The sequence below is a fragment of the Ornithodoros turicata genome, chromosome 4 (assembly GCF_037126465.1).
Source record: "Ornithodoros turicata isolate Travis chromosome 4, ASM3712646v1, whole genome shotgun sequence".
In the NCBI taxonomy this organism is placed as follows: domain Eukaryota; kingdom Metazoa; phylum Arthropoda; class Arachnida; order Ixodida; family Argasidae; genus Ornithodoros; species Ornithodoros turicata.
In genome coordinates this window covers 50,503,570-50,519,775 of record NC_088204.1, presented here as the reverse complement: position 1 = coordinate 50,519,775, position 16,206 = coordinate 50,503,570, and the positions used below count along the sequence as shown (strand labels likewise).

General features: G+C 48.3%; 2 protein-coding genes across 2 annotated transcripts; one reads left to right on the top strand and one right to left on the bottom strand.

The window, feature by feature from the left end:
* The first annotated feature begins 9,025 nt into the window (after window positions 1-9,025).
* On the top strand, window positions 9,026-11,627 carry LOC135392423 (uncharacterized). Its single transcript, XM_064623137.1, has 2 exons — window positions 9,026-9,091; window positions 10,365-11,627. Exons 1-2 carry the CDS (start codon window positions 9,026-9,028, stop codon window positions 11,625-11,627), a joined length of 1,329 nt encoding a protein of 442 aa, XP_064479207.1.
* A 393-nt stretch (window positions 11,628-12,020) lies between these two features.
* On the bottom strand, window positions 12,021-14,419 carry LOC135392422 (uncharacterized). Its single transcript, XM_064623136.1, has 4 exons — window positions 14,214-14,419; window positions 13,147-13,834; window positions 12,858-13,060; window positions 12,021-12,618 (listed from the first exon to the last, which is right to left on the bottom strand). The coding sequence occupies exons 1-4, from the start codon at window positions 14,417-14,419 to the stop codon at window positions 12,132-12,134; spliced, it is 1,584 nt and encodes a 527-aa protein (XP_064479206.1). The 3' UTR covers window positions 12,021-12,131.
* Between the last annotated feature and the right edge of the window lie 1,787 nt (window positions 14,420-16,206).

The following is a 16,206-nucleotide window of genomic DNA, read 5'->3' as shown; positions in this document are numbered from 1 at the left end:
AAAAGTGTAACGTAAGAGTGACGGGCATAGAAATCATAAGGGATCATCCTTATGATTTCTATGGTGTCAGAGCCCCATGTCTTTAGCGACGACAGAATGCACCTGAGGCGGTATGTATGTTTGTGGGCTTACGAGGCTCTTCCGAGAGAGAGAAATATTTTTCGGCTGTGGCGGCGGTCCCACAAAGGAGGGACTGCCAGAATTACCATCCCCAGGGTCAAACCAGTCTTTCAATCGTTTCATTACTCCGTCGGAGTTTCCCCTAATTCCACATGTTCTAACGTTATAGTCAAGGATGTCTGGTCAGTTGTTTCAGCCGCATTGTTTCTTGTGATGCAGCGAGCGTCAAAGTCGCACTCCGCGTAATTAGCTTTAGCCGATAACCGCGGCCGGCTGTCGGCAATTCCGGAACCGAAACTCTGCTAGCTTCCCCTTGCACTAAAGGCCGCCTTTTCTTTCTAGAACAGGTGATTACAGCACGGGAAGGCCGCAGTATTACTTACTTCATGTTTATTTTATGCTTACTGCACATTTATTTCCTCGTAAATTGATTACAGTAACAATATTCACCATTGAAACCGAGCTGCCAAGGACAGCGCGCAGACAGCATTGGCACATGGCAACACTGGCCGTCACAATATGGCGCATTTCAAGTTTTGACGCAGAGCCAGCGCCACCTTTGCTTCTAGCCTCTCCTTATGATTTCTATGTTCTAGCCCACAGGGGTGACACATTGCCGCCATTGTTGTAACTACCCTCAAGCGGGTGCTTTTGGCAAACCTGCCATCCTTGTCACACGTCCTGGTCGCACGTCATAGAAAATGTAATTTTGAGGCCATGTGACTTTGTTTACATGCCGTTTTGCCGCTTACCGGCATATTTTCACCGTCATAACACCAAGAGATGACCGTATTTTGCCAGCGTAAACTATGTGGTGCTCCTTCCGCAACATGGTAGCCCGTTTCACCTTAGTTTAAGTACATCGCATCGGCTCGGTAAGTCTTAACGCGCGGTCGTCATCACATCTTTGGAAGTTAACAACAATACGAGGCTTTATGCGTAAAACTGCGCGTTTTATTGCGAGATTATCGGATAAAAATAATTACCGTGATCGAAAAACATCCAAAACGTCGTCCAGAAACAACAACCGCATTGTTTACAAACAGTTTGGCCGCCGATCGCGGGCGCCGCCATCTTTAAGGTCACGTGTGCCTTGACGTTTGCTGTGATGTACGACCAGGACCTGTCCAGGATGCATTGCGTTCGCCCAGCACGCTTTCGTCTACGGAGCAATACATTGGATGCCACCCCTGTGTTCTAGCCCACCATAGTTGCGCCATCTCTTACGCGAGAGCAGAGGGGCAGAGGCTTCAAGGTCGTAGCTCTACCAGCTCTACCGGAAGAAGCAGACGACAGCGGCTCACATATCCCGAGCCGCGCGCTACCGATGCGCCATCTATTAGGCAAGAGCAGAGGCCGCAGCCGCAGCGGTCCGCCTCCCGAGTCCTCCTATTGGCGCGCCATTTGCCTTCCTCCGTGCTTCCGGCAATCGCGATGCTTCTTGGGATTGCGCTCTGGCGCTCGGCCGATTTTCTCGGTGTGGGTTCGGGGCAACTCAGTGCTGCACTCAACGGGTGCACTCCTTTAATCGAGGACGTTCAGTGCGCACCAGTGCAGTTTCTCGAGGACGGCAAGCCGCACCGGGGCGCACCGGTGCAGTTTATCTAGGACGCTATCATATATCCCGAGCCGAGCTAGGGAGCCTCCATGTGCGTTCCCTTTTCAGGGAGGCGACAGCTCTGTCGTCTGCTACGAGCGCCGGCATCTTGACTCCCACATCGCATTGGGCGTCAGCGGCGGGGTTGCGTTTTTCTCGATTTTTCGCGACAGAAAGGGGGTAAAAGCAGAATGAAGGATACTAGCGTAGCAAAACTGTCATATATGCTAGTAGAGCTGGTCATGGGTTGTAAAATATGTTGTTAATGCTTTGTAACGTTTGTCTAAACTCGTCACTGCACCTGGACACGCGGTCGCGTCTCGACCAGCGAATTACAATAGTAAACATGGGAATGTGTATAGACAACAGAAATATGTTAATTGCAAGCAGATTTTATTATAACATCTCATTCAAGTGCAACGCCAGCTGCCGTTGTGCTTGAAGACGACGTTGTTTTTACCGACATGCTCCTGTCGCGACTGCACCCTTAATCGCAGTTGTACAAACTTGCCCACGATTACATGACATAGTTCTTCTTTGTGTTGGTTACAAGTCCGAAGATTATTGTCCACTTTATTATGAATGAAAGACGAATGCCTCTTCACATTTGTACGAAGAAACGTGTAGCACATTTCTCACGCTGCTCGAAATATACCGAAGATTCATTGCACCACGTACGTGTTCACGAAGCTCAAAGAGCTTGTTGTGGCTTTGCGGAGATTTAACGCAATTTAATCAGATCAACGACCCCATGCCAACCATATGGAGATGAACTGAGCAGTAGCAGTGGTTGATAGAAATAGAGAAAAGAAAAAAGGAGCTCTTTCATGCGTAAATTCCGATGCAAAAGAACTGTGACCCGAACGTGGTACACGGAGAAAAAAATCTCTGGAACTCTGGTATTACCCGAGAAAATGACTCGTGGAACGACCGATTTCAGCTGTCATAGAGGAAGTTCTGACACGCTTGTTGCACGCTGAATTTAAAATTCCGGAGGGATGAGTTGCGATATTTGTTCCCAAAACGTACAATTACGCTAAGACACCGAAGAAATGCAATCACTTGCGTGTATATGTGCCGGATGGCCGCTCGAACGCGCAAAATACACAGCCGGCAATGGGCAACGCGTAGCAAGTTGGGAGTCAAAATGCGCGCTCCGCGTAAGGGCGAGGAGGAAAGGCGGCGTTGGCACGGTTAAAGGGTGTCTCCTCCCTGAAAAGCGGAGAAGCCGCAGCAACCCATGGAGGCTCCCTAAGCCGAGCGCTACCGATACGCCATCTATTAGGCAAGAGCAGAGGCCGCAGCGCTCCGCTTCCCGAGTCCTCCTATTGGCGCGCCATATGAAAGCGGAGCCTCCCTCGCTCTTGGTCAGCAAAGTCAGCCGCCGGCTCTAAAGCGAAACGCACCGCCTCGAAAATATTGTCGCCACCGGCGTGCCAGCTCGGAAGATCTCTCATTGGCTGCGCATTATATGTATAAATATTTGGATGTTCATTGGTCTAAAAAACTGGCGTCAGTTTCCTTCGCGCTGATTGGGCGAGAGTCATTTGACTGAGGAGCGAGCATCCGAACGCGCGAACCGCTCAACGGAAGCAGTCGAACGGAGGAGAAAGAAGAACGACGTCGCGTCTGTCCGGCCACGCGTGTTCTCTTGGACTGCAACCGTTGTGCGCGTAGACGCTACGGGGTAGTTTGAGGGTTTTGAATGCTTTAGATTTAGATTGCGGCGAACTGCTAATGTGAGAACGGAATGGCACATCCACATGATCATCACAACAGCGGGAAGACGAACATGACATGGAATCCCTGCACTTCCAAAGGACGCAGAAATCGTCAGAGAGGAAGTCTGCACTCTTTCCGACGTACTGCAGGTGAACGGTAAGACAAGCTTGATTAGTTTTTTGTGACTGAAGGAAGTAATGCAGGTTTATCACGTTAAGTGTATTACGTACAGCATTTACGAGTCACTCGGTACGTTAGCGGCGTTTCAATGTGCAGTGCATTGCCGTAACTTGTACGTTTCTGATATGCCGTTAATCAAATTATGTGTGGTTATGCTAGTTGCCCCTCATGCGCGTCGCAGCCGTTCATTCACTGTGATCTACGAACATTCGTGACAAATGCCTCGGTGTTCAAATACGAAATCAAGATAGATTGCCTATCATAGCAGTGATTTTTGTGCAGAGTTACGGATCATCAATATATTTTTTGTTTTGTTTTAGTTCTCCCGCAGCCATCGGCAACAACGACGCACATAGCTCAGCATTAGGAAGGGAGTTGCCTCAGGACAGAAGCCGGAAGCTCACAGAAGCTCAGCATTGGCTTTTGAACGGCCCTTGGATGTCGAAGCACCTAAAGCTCCAGTGAAGCATGTTACAAGACGTAAAAAGATATGTACTGTAGCTTTTTCGAGGCAGTTCTCGAGGACAAATAAAGTTGATTTGTCATACACAATCGCTTTTTGATTGTCTCTTCGGGACAGCATGATCGTTGCTCTACAGCAAGACAGCAAGCGCCGAAGACAAACCAACGGACAAGTCTGGAGGGGCAGGGGGGACGAGAGGAGAGACGAAAAACCCGAGCAGAGAAGGGGAAGGAGGTTGGGAAAGGAGGTCGGTCTGCGCATGCGCACTGGGCCTGAGCTTTTTTCCCGCGCAGCAGCTCGGGGACGCTGTGAGTGGCTCTTCGAGATCACGTGGTTTGGGCGCCCGCCATTTTCCCTGGACCATTGCGTAAACGGCAGCTTCCGGCGGATGGCAAAGTCAAGGACAGTCGCGAAGACATAGTCTCGCACCCTTTGGCTGTTTCTCTCCGAGGTGCACGTGACAGGAAGCGAGCAATTTCCTCTTCCTCGTCAAAGCGGGTACCCTCTCCAGTACGATAGCTTTGTGAATCGCGCTTAGGATGCCGTCGTACGCGCGTCGCAGGCTACGACGTCTTAGCGCATCTTAGCGTAACTTACGATCGCGTTTGTGAATCCGACCCTAGAATCCAACAGAATCCAGGAAGCCGACAACGACAGTTTGCGCCATTTGTGGAGTGAACACTGAAACAATTGAGCATATTGTCTTGTGGTGCCGCCAAATCTCCCCCGTAGCGGCGACAGACTCCCTCTCCGAAGCACTCGGTTTTGGGACCGACGAATACATAGGCAGAACGAAAAAGAGTCTAGAATTTTGGTGGAAGAATAGTGAGCAAGATGGAACGCATTAACTGTTAGAACTCCTATTAGAATCTGGCTAGGACGCGTAGTACACGCTAGAGCACTGCACGGGCTTACTCGAAAGCCCGAGCTCGGCCCGGCCCGTGGGCCGTGCCGGGCCGGACTTGGCGTTTTTTAGGCGGGCTTGGGCCGGTCTCGGGTTTCAGCCACCCGTGCCGGGTACGGGCTTGACAACGCCAGCCATGGTCGGGCATGTACGCGAACATATTTCACGAGACTGGACAGCTGATGTAGCAATGTGGCGGAGGTAAACATTGCTTCCAGCACCGTGTGTCGGAGATTTCCGGCGCACGTCAAAAGAACCCCAGGTGGTCCAAATTATCCGCAGTCCTACCCTGCGGCATGTGCAACGTTACTCTGAGAACTATCACTTTTACATGTGATCATGCTTATTTCGTGAGTGGGTCTGGATTTCACGCATGTATTCAGGCACATTTGGGGACGATTGGTGTGGCGCGCGCGCTGAGGGTTCTGCACGAGCATCAGTTAGGTTAGGTGTTCGGACATATTTCGTTCTCGTGAGGGTCCGGCACGAGGGTCAATGAGGTTAAGCGTTCTGACATATTTCGTTTTTATGGGAGTCCGGCAAGAGGGTCGGTTAGGTTAGGTGTTCTGACATATATTTCGTTCTCGTGAGTGTTCGAGAAAGGGGAACTAACACCGGAGCATGTGCAATAGAGCGGCGATGAGTCTCTCTTGAACCGCAATGTACATACGCCGCTGCGCGCTGCGTTCCCAAGCAAACAAGCACCAAGCAGCAGAGCGGCTTGTCGGCAGAGAAACACAGCCGCTGCTGCGTTCGAGTGTACCTCCTGGCTCTCCACCAATTAGCTGCGTCCTTTTCCTTGCAGCGGTGTGCTGTTTAGTAAATCTAAATACGCCTCCGAATCTCAAGAACAGATAGAGAAGAGGTGGGCTGGGACCGGGCCTAAGCATCCCTATATTGAAAAATACTTCAGAAAATCTTACAAAAGAAATCTCTCACACCGCTGAAGGAATTTCTATGAGGTTCCCTATTGAAAAAGACTTCAGAAAATCCCATAGAAACATAGCATTCTCTCAGAATTTCTTACAGAAGCGTCTTCGTCTCTCAGAATTTCCTACAGAGGATGCAGATTCGTATACATATCTTCACTGGCACACAAATGAGAAAATATCCTGTGCGATAATTCAGGGTCTGGCCTTGTGATTTCTATGAGAAAACAGCGTGATTCGTACAGGACTGACTTTCTCACGAACTTCTCTTCAGTATTAAGAGAAATCTTGAAGGATATTTCCCTGTCGGATGAACATGAAGCAAGAACTGACGGGCCGCAGAGAGTGATATGTCGTCCGTGTTGGAAAGTAGTTCGTGCGATTTCGTATGTTTGTGAATAATCCCTCTTAGGTAGAAGTGTCATGGTTGCTCCGCTTTGTCGTTCCTATTGAAACTATTAATTATATAACCTGTTATGACATTTCATCGTACGTTACTGGAGCCGTTTATTCCAATTGCCAGCAAGTTAGTTAGTCTGCTTTGAGACGAGGAAGCGCATGGACGCAGCTACGCATCTTAAGCAAATATCGCCTGGCATTCAGGATTTTCGTCGCTGTTGAGGTATATAGCACGTGTGCGTGTGGTATATAATCGCCCGTGCTATGCATTCCCATTCTTTATGCGTCTTCACCCCTGTTCGCAAGTATTCTGTGGATCGGAAGGTAGAATGCAGTGAGATGGTTATAGCAACTGTGCTTTGGGCAAACGGCATGTTACATATTTCTATGGCTATCTCTTACGCACACACATGTTGTTGTAACCGTGCTTTTTGAAATGCTATTTCTTTTAGGTTAAACTCGTAAGAAACGGCAGGCAGCGGGAATTAACGCATTGAATCCGAGTTCGTGGTCGTAACCCATTCTCGTCTCGAGAAAGTTGGGTGGTGCTTTTACGCAAGAAAGGCTACGCGTTCCCAAGGTGCAAAACATAAACATGGCATAATCACATGAAGAAATTTTTTGGTCGTCGCATTGGACATTTCAAGTACGTGTACAATGCGTTGGGTCATGTCTTTCTGAATTTATTGGCTGGGCCACAAATGTTCTGCAACATTCCTTACAGTGACGGCATGCGACTTACTCTTAATACTTCTCAGCAAGTAAGTCTGGGATCCTTCAATTTTCATGTGGCAGTGCAGTTTTCTTAGGGTGTTTCTTGCAGGGTGGCCCATTACCCTTTCTCACAGGCTTTCTTGCGGGCCTCGAGGCCTGTAAGAAATCCCGTGAGAAAGCCTCACAGGCCACCCTGTAAGAAAGCTGCATTGGCACTGCCTGTAAGAAATCCTGTAGGAAAGCCTCCCTGGAATCCTACAGGATCCCTGTAAAAAACTCTGACAGAAATTTTGTAATATTTAGTCTCATAACCTGATAGAAATTCCTTCAGCGGCCTGAGAGATTTCTTTTGTAAGATTTTCTGAAGTATTTTTCAATAGGGATGGCCGGCGCGGAATGGTTTTCAACTCTTGACGCGAACTCTGGGTTTCACCAAATACCACTGGACTCTGAGAATGCCAGGATTTGTACCTTTGCTACTCCCTTTGGCCGGTATCAGTATCTCCGCATGCCTTCCGGCATAGCCTCTGCGCTGGAAGTATTCCAAAAGACTATGTGCCAAGTGTTTGAGGGACTCTCTGGCATCAGGGTTTACGTGGATGACTTGCTTGTGTGGGGCAAGACTAAGGAAGAACATGATTCGAGGCTCCGAGCGGTGCTTGAGAGAGCGAAGCAAGAGGGGCTTACATTTAACATAGAGAAGTGCAAATTGGGTTCGAGGCAGATCGAGTTTCTGGGTGACGTGATCAGTAGCAAGGGTATCCGCCCAACTCCCGCGTTAGGGCAGAGAATCCACAATTTTCCGCAACCAATATGCAAGACAGATGTACAGCGACGACTGGGGTTCATAAACTATTTTGGGAAGTTTGTGCCCAACCTGTCGGCCAGGACAGCTTTGATGCGGGACATTATCAGGGACGATTAGAATCTTTGAGTGGACTAGTGCACACGAAGCAGAGTGGGAAGCATTCAGGGCTCTTCTGTGCTCAAGGCCTCTCCTCGCACTGTATGATACAGTGAAGCCAGTGAAAGTGTCCTCTGATGCTTCCCAAAACGGAATTGGGGCAGTCCTGCTGCAAAAGCATTTGGAAGGGTGGCGGCCAGTGGCCTATGCTTCAAGAGTTCTGTCCAGTGCTGAGACGAGATATTGTCACGGATGAAAACAGACGAGCGAGACGGTGAATAATCGGCGAACACTTTATTCAGCTGCTTAGCTGGCTAGCACAAGAGCGGTAGCTCTTGGACAGAACTAAGGTAAAAGAATAATGCTCCGGCTGGGAGCTCACAAGCTTTTATACACAGCGGCGAACATTGTAGAAAGCGCGCGTCGGTGAAGAAGAGGAAGTAGAGAAGCTTCTCCAAGGTCGTCGGGGTCGGATTCACAAACGCGATCGTAAGTTACGCTAAGATGCGCTAAGACGTCGTAGCCTGCGACGCGCGTACGACGGCGTCCTAAGCGCAATTCACAAAGCTATCGTAGTGGAGAGGGTACCTCCTTTGACGAGGGAGAGGAAGTTGCTCGCTTCCTGTCACGTGCACCTCGGAGAGAAACAGCCAAAGGGTGCGAGACTATGTTTTCGCTATGGTAACGATGACAAAAATTTGTAATCGCAGCAATAAGAGTCTTCCCATTAGAAGAAGACGAAGTTGTTCGTTCCCAAATGTTTTGTTACTGCACGTGCTCTCGGTCTTTCGGTAGCCATAATGGATGCCATGCAATCACAGGCGAAACGCATTCGATGACACAGCAAATATATTCCCAGTATGTTCGTCTCGGGGAGGGGGTGGGTGAGGGTGTTTTGTAAGCGGTGTGTGGCACTCAGTTTTGCAGCTTTTATGGCTTCTTTTGCCTTTCTTGCAGACAATACACCCTTTTCGAAAATCAGCGCCATCTATCGCCGCGCGTCGGAAGCCCCTAGCGGCGGCCATGATGCAGTCGAAGCGGCTAGTGTCATACTGTTTCGCGTGGGCGGCGTCGACTGCTGCTGTTGTTCCGCATGCCGTACCACTGTTGCGTTCCCGTTTGCCGACAGCGTGGCTACGTCGACGAACATGGACAAAAGGTATGTACAGAAATAGGGTTTACAACTCTTCATCTGTTACAAACGCCGCCGTAAACATCAATCGGATAGTTTCGATTTCTTGTTGCACGTAGTAACGTCGAAAGGTGGACTGATTTCCTTTCTTCTTTTTAGTATTTCGTACTCAGCAGATAACCTAAACGTAGTCACACCCCAAACAGAACAAAACCTCCCGGGGTGTTCCAGTGGATATCCGTTCGCGGAAATTCGGATCTCCCTGGGAGACAGACATTTTTCCGACGGACGTCCCCCACATCTCCGAGTGGCCACGGTTCGGACTTCCCACATATATCCGTCGTTTGTCCTCACAGGATGTTACATGGACATGTCTGGACATTGCACGGATCTACTTATGTACATGCACACGTTGTGTGGATATACAAACAACCGTAGAGGAGATACACATTTATCCTCAGTTTTCGTAGAAATCAGCATTTTTCTGCCTGCCATTTTTTTTAATCCCCGCCTCCGCACCCTTTAATTTCTGTTGCTCCTCTTTCTTTCTCGTATATGCCATGACGGAGAACGAACGCAGCGTTTTAATAAAAAAAATATATATATATATATACAAAAGCTCCGACAGGACCACCCAGTCCCAGAAGCTCATTCGAAAGGCAGTCCATTTCCTTCCAAAGAGAGAACAGATACCATGTACTGCTTGTCTCGCGAGCATCTCCATATTCCAAATACCTTCTCGCCTGTGAATCAAAATGATGGGTGAGTTGCCTAAGCCTAATTCGATTACGCACGAATACAACAAGGAAGTGAGAAATTGCTCGGTGTATTAACTCGCTATCAAGACAACGTCTGTGTTTCCTACTGGTTTTGGTTAGAGACATTCAGCTGGTACATCAAAAGTCAAACTTCGCAGTGCTACATTGCCAACAGTTTCTCTCTCTCCCGCAATAAATGATCCGTGTAACATCCCGACAGGGATCTAACTCGGACAATTCTTGAAACAGCCGAGACCGGACATCCTGTGGATACAGATGCTGGGACGTCCATGTATCAGGCTCCCAGTGATATCCGAAGGATATAGATTTCCGGAGATGGACTTTGGGATCTGTTTCGGACGTCCACAGGAGAAAGTGTTCTGTCTGGGACATTGCAACGGCACTTGTCTCGCGAAGATATTAAGTGGTAGTAATGACAGCGTGATAAAACACACGCACTCGTTTAGCGCTTGCTACACGTGAGCGCGTGTGTTTGGTGCAGTTCGCTGGACGTTTTCATCACGATCTTCTCTTCTTTTTAGGTTTCCTTTCACAGATTTCCGGAGGACAGTCAGGTTCGTAAGCTGTGGATCGTCGCTATCAAGAGGGATCCGGGGAAGCATTTCCAAATTACGAAAAACACAAAGGTGTGTTCACTGCACTTTAAGGAGGACGATTTCCTCAGCAATGTTGCAAGCGGAATGAGGATACTACGGGATGGTGCGGTTCCATCCATCTTTGCTTTCAACAAGCCAAGGAGGGAGCGCAATGCGCCAAAACCGAGAACAACTATGGCAAGTCCCGAGTACCCACTGTGCTCTATCGAAAACTTTGAAAACACACTGGACGACACACATGACTCCTCACTAGTCGAAGCTTGTTCATGTGGCAACCAAGAAGAGCTTCAGAAAGTTAAAGCAGAATTGACTGAGCGCGACAGAGAGATCAGAAAGCTTCACCGAGAAGTGGAAGAAGCACGAGCAGAGATAAAGGAGAAAAACGCCACCATGTTTAGACTAGAAGCAGAGCTCAGCAGTGCCAAGCAGGAAAGCGCTCGTTTGCAGGACCTGTGTCCTCCTTTCTCTGTCAACAAATTTACGAGCAGTGCAGACGACATAAGCTTCTATACTGGCCTCCCAAGTTATGCACATTTTAACGCACTTCACAGTTATCTGGACCCCGGAATCGACGGAAGCAACATGAAGTGGCACGGTTCTAAAGGACAAGCCGGTGATGTCTCACGGGGCCGCAAGCGAAAACTAACCACAGAGAATCAGTTATTTCTTGTCCTCGTGAAGCTTCGGCTCGGACTCTTCCACAGACACCTAGGACATTTGTTCAGCATTTCCATAGGCACAGTGTCCAGAATACTGACCACCTGGATTGATTTCATGTATGTGAAGCTTGGCAAGCTACCGATCTGGGCACCCAGAAGTGTGATTGATGCCACCATGCCTCCACAGTTCAAAGCTAAATACCCCTCGACTAGGGTTATAATCGACGCCACAGAAATCCGATGTGAGGTTCATAGCTCACTTGCACTACAGTCTGCAACCTATTCGCACTACAAATCGACAAATACCTTCAAGGGACTTGTTGGAATTGCACCTGATGGACGGCTCACGTTTGTCTCAGAACTGTTTACAGGCTGTGTGTCAGACAGAGAGATAGTCATCAAAAGTGGGTTTCTGGACCTAGAGTTTGCCGCAGGTGACTCTGTGATGGCAGATAAAGGTTTTAAAATAGCAGACCTGCTAGAGAAGAGAGGCGTAGGCTTAAATATCCCGCCCTTCCTTAGAAGTTGACAGTTCAGTGCACAGGAGACATTGGAAACTCAGGAAATTGCAGCTTTGCGGATACACGTGGAAAGACGGATACAGAGAATCAAGACAAACCACATATTTGACAGATGCCTACCAATATCTCTAGGACCCATCGCAAACCAGATATGGACAGTTTGTGCCATTTTGTCTAACCTCCAAAGCCCACTGATCAAGGACATTGAATAGCTGAGCTACCAGTGAGACACCAGAAGTACAAAGCCCAGTACACCTCATGTGTGGCATATTCCTGTGTGCATATTTAAAAATGTATATATTTATTTACAACTACTTATTCAGGCTATTTATTCTCTCTTGCATGGATGAAAGGCAACTAATGTAACCAAAATGGCTTAAAGTATTAAAATCAAACACTGCTTCAAGTTTTAAAAGTTTATTAATACATAACAAAAGTTTGTTCTAGCGCTGCTATCTATCAACATCTTATCTTATCATCCTATCTTTCAACATTACAAATATGGTGTAAGCCTATGAACATTCCTGCCTTGCAAAATATGGTAGGGCATCACTGAAATAAAACGTTGTGAGCTTCGCCTTCATATCACCCCATTCCTGTTCATCATATCTGATCCTTTCCACGGTCAGAAATCCGGGCCCATACATCACAAAGTCTGCCCACTGCAAACCTGTTAGTCCCATTTGGCCAATAACCTGGGCATAATAGTCGTGGTCCCTTCTAAGCTGGGGGTGCTCGTTGTTGAATGTCATATAAAATCTTTGCTCCTTAAGTAGTTCCCCTGGTGTGTCACGGAGTGAATAGGGGCACTTAACTTCCAGCACGCCGTGTGGGCTCCTCTCGGTGGGATCAAAGACAATCCTCTCCGGTGTAGCACCGAGCCATGGAGTTGCAGGGTCGACAAACAGTCCACAGGATAATATAGCAACGTCATGGCCAACTGAGCACATGACTTGTCTGTAACGCTGGACAGCCGCGGCCTCATTGCTGATGCCATATCTGTAACATCAAATGACCCATGTAGTGACGCAGGTGCTGCATTGTGAATGCACTAATGCCTGCTGGCACAGATACAACGATATTACCATCAATTTTACCATCTCCTAGTGAAATTTTTAACAAGGCAGGAAGGTATTCAGATCTAAAAGTGGCTCCACAACCAAAGAAACAATGCCACTTTTAAAGATAGGAACGTATAGAGTGAGACTGCAAAGGATTGTATGTGTTGAACGACGTACTGGACAGCACGAACTCTGGAGAGATCCTTTCGCCTGAAAAGGTTATCCAGCCCTCGTCTTGTCCATGTTGTTCGTTTCAAGATGGTGCCAAAATTTGATGCTGTCACCCGGTGATTCCTGGCTTCATTCCATGTTGCGCTGGTACTCTGCTGCCGTGAGTTCTTTTCTAGGTCCCTTGCAGCACTCGGTGTCAAGCACAGCGGCTGCAAATATATGCAACAACATGAATAACGACAGCATGGTAATAAACCCTGCTGGGTAAGATGAATGTAAAGTGAGGTGACCTTACCATCAGAATGGCTTGGTATGGCGTAGGGAGGCTATCAGGAACTTTCCAGGGATTGCTGTTCTTGTAAAAGGTGGCACTAAAGGCATCCTGAAGCTCACAGTGTGTCCCACAAAAATTTGGAGACAAGAAGGACTTGAACCCCGATGGCGTCAGTGATTGTTGGTACGTTAAAGGTGCCCCACAAAGAGACTGTCCAAACTTCGTTTCCTGGAACTCATTCCTTGCGTCAAGAAGAGAAGCAGCAAACCCTTTATCACCGTCGAGCAATGCAAGGGCTCTCCCAAATCGTTTTATAGCTTCGGTTTCCTCTTCCTTAGATTGTGCCTTCTTTCTTGCGTCGTAAAGTCGCACAGGGATCCTGTTCTCGTTTCCGTTTTCTTCTGGTCGCCTCCAGTCAACCGCCTGTACTGCAGAACCGTTAACAACTTGTTGCCTTGGCACTCGCCATTTTTGTGGTAAATCTGTGCAGGAAAGCTCAGCCGGTGCCTCTTTAAAACCTTTCAGCTGCAGCAGTGCCAAAAATCGCAGCGAACCAAGGCTGTGGTTACATGCACGCTTTGCTATAGGGCATCCACAACTGCTATCTATAACAACGCCGGTGTTGTTGAGACAGATGAGAATCGTATATGGGTCGCTTCTCTTCTTCTGACTCCGGTAACATTTGCATGTCACATACAGCATGTTGTCCCTGCGGAACAAGCAGTACAAAATTATGTCTCCTCCTCTATCACACTGAATGTCAAATGCTGAACATCATATTCCTTGAAATGATACTGTTTTAATGACGGTCGACGGCTAGTTGTTAAATGTTTCGCTGTATATCTAACCGCATGGTGGCATTTGGCAATATGGACTGGCACAGTGATAATCGAAATATAGCTGAGGAGTGGTGTGTATATTTACAGACATTTAAGAACATCCAACTACACCTAAAAACATTTCAGACATCTTCAAGCGACAACTAAAGTTATAAATGGTTTGCGTCACAGCGCCGACGCACAGTGGCGTTCTTCTTTGCTTTCCTCGCTCTCTCTGGTTGTTCCACACCAAAACTCTCTAAAACTTACGTTTCGTCCTTGTAGCAAGCCTTCAGCGTCGATGCAACAACGTAAGATTCCGTTGTGAACTTGTAGCTGCGGCGGTAATGTCGATTGGCTAGACTTTTCCTGGCGTGAAAGTCTTTTATGGCGTTGTCCGTCACGGTGGGCAAACGAGATATGTCATTTACCCAGCCCGTTGTCGGGTATGACACACGACAGTTGGGTTCTCCCATCCTTATTTACTAAAGAAAAGGAACGCAATTCACAGACAGATAACCGCAGATAACGCTCAGATACCTACGCCGCGGAGAACTGACTGCATCATGGCCGCTGTGAGTTGCCAGACCAATTTCTTATTTCGGAAAGGGGCTATTTGGAGGGGTGTTGGGGGTGTCTTAGCGGGGTGTAGGGGATGCTTGAAAAATCACTGCGACCCGATTTTACGGAGCACAAAGTTGAAGCATTTGTTGAAGATTACCAAGCAAAAAAGTGCCTCAATGTCACTTCGGGGATGGTCTCGAAGGTTCTGTGGCTAAGTGCAATGCCTTGGCGCGTATTACGGAGTCTTTGTTTGCCGTCTCCAAATCCACCGCTGCCAAATAACGCCGCCATCTTTCTTCGTAAGACTGCTCGGGAGCTCTCGCAGGATTCCGTCGTAAGCTGCGAAGATTTTGCGACGCGCGCCCTCCGTGAATCTACACTTCGTCGTAACTTTCCCGTACGACGGAGATACGACAGATTCCGTCGCACGAGCTCTTTGTGAATCCGACCGGAAGCATCGCTCGCTAGTCAGCGCGGCGGTCGTGGATGTCAGGCCGTCGCTCGAGGCCTCGCCGTCCGTTGTTACTGTTCCGTGCGGTTCAAAGATATGATACGTGGCAATATTCACAAATCGAGAAAGAGGCTTTGGGGGTGACATTTGGCCTTGAAAAATTCCCCCTTGTTTATGGTCGACATGTTGAAGCGGAAAAGGACCACAAGCCTCTCATTGCAATTGCCCAAAAGGGCATTGGTGATGCTCCTCCTCGGCTGCAACGGTTTTTCATAAGGCTAATGAAATATGACTTCCGGTTGCAGTATGTTCCGGCAAAGCAGTTGGTGGTGCCGGATGTCCTGTCAAGATCGCTGCCCAGTCACCAAGTGGATGACACTGAATGGACAGATGGACAGAGGTGCATGCAGTGGAAATGCAACACAACCTCGTCAGTGATGCAACAAGGTCGCAGCTGGTCCGTGGAACTGCAGCGGACCCGGAGCTAAGAGAAGTTGTGGATTGTCTCCGGGAGAATCGTCCTGTGCAAGGGTCATATAAACCCTTCTCTGGAGAACTGACGGAGGTGGAAGGTGTGCTTTTCAAAGGTACGAAAGTGGTTGTCCCCCGAGCTATGCGTAGGAAGATACTAGAGCGGATCCATGAGTGCTACTTGGGGATCAACAAGTGCAGAGCCAGGGCAAGACAGCTGCTTTTCTGGCTGGGCTTGTCTAACGACATAGCGGCCTTGATTCGGCGTTGTCATATTTGTCAAAAGTTCGCCTACCAACAGTCACAGGAGCCATTAATGATGCAGGAGACACCCAGTCTGCCCTGGACGAGGATTGGGGTAGATCTGTTTGAGTATATGCTCGCAACTCCTACATCACAGCCTATGATGCGTTCTCAAATTACCCAGAAGTGGAGAGGCTTAGAGAAGCGACAGCAGAAGCGGTCATCAAAGCATTGTGCACTATGTTTGCGAAACATGGTATACCTTAGAGCTTTGTAGCGATAACGGACCAGAGTTTACGTCCAAGCAGTTTCAAGCATTCGCTGAAAATTGTGATTTTAAACATATTACATCGAGTCCGCACTTTCCTCGATCTAATGGCCTTGCAGAAAAGGGGTACAGGTGGTGAAACGCATCCTTAAAAAGACATCGGAAGCAAACGAGGACTTCTGGCTCGGACTGCTCAGTTACAGATCGGCTCCTTTGGATGATGGTCGCAGCCCTAGCGAGTTGTTAGTCAGACGTCGAATTAGGTC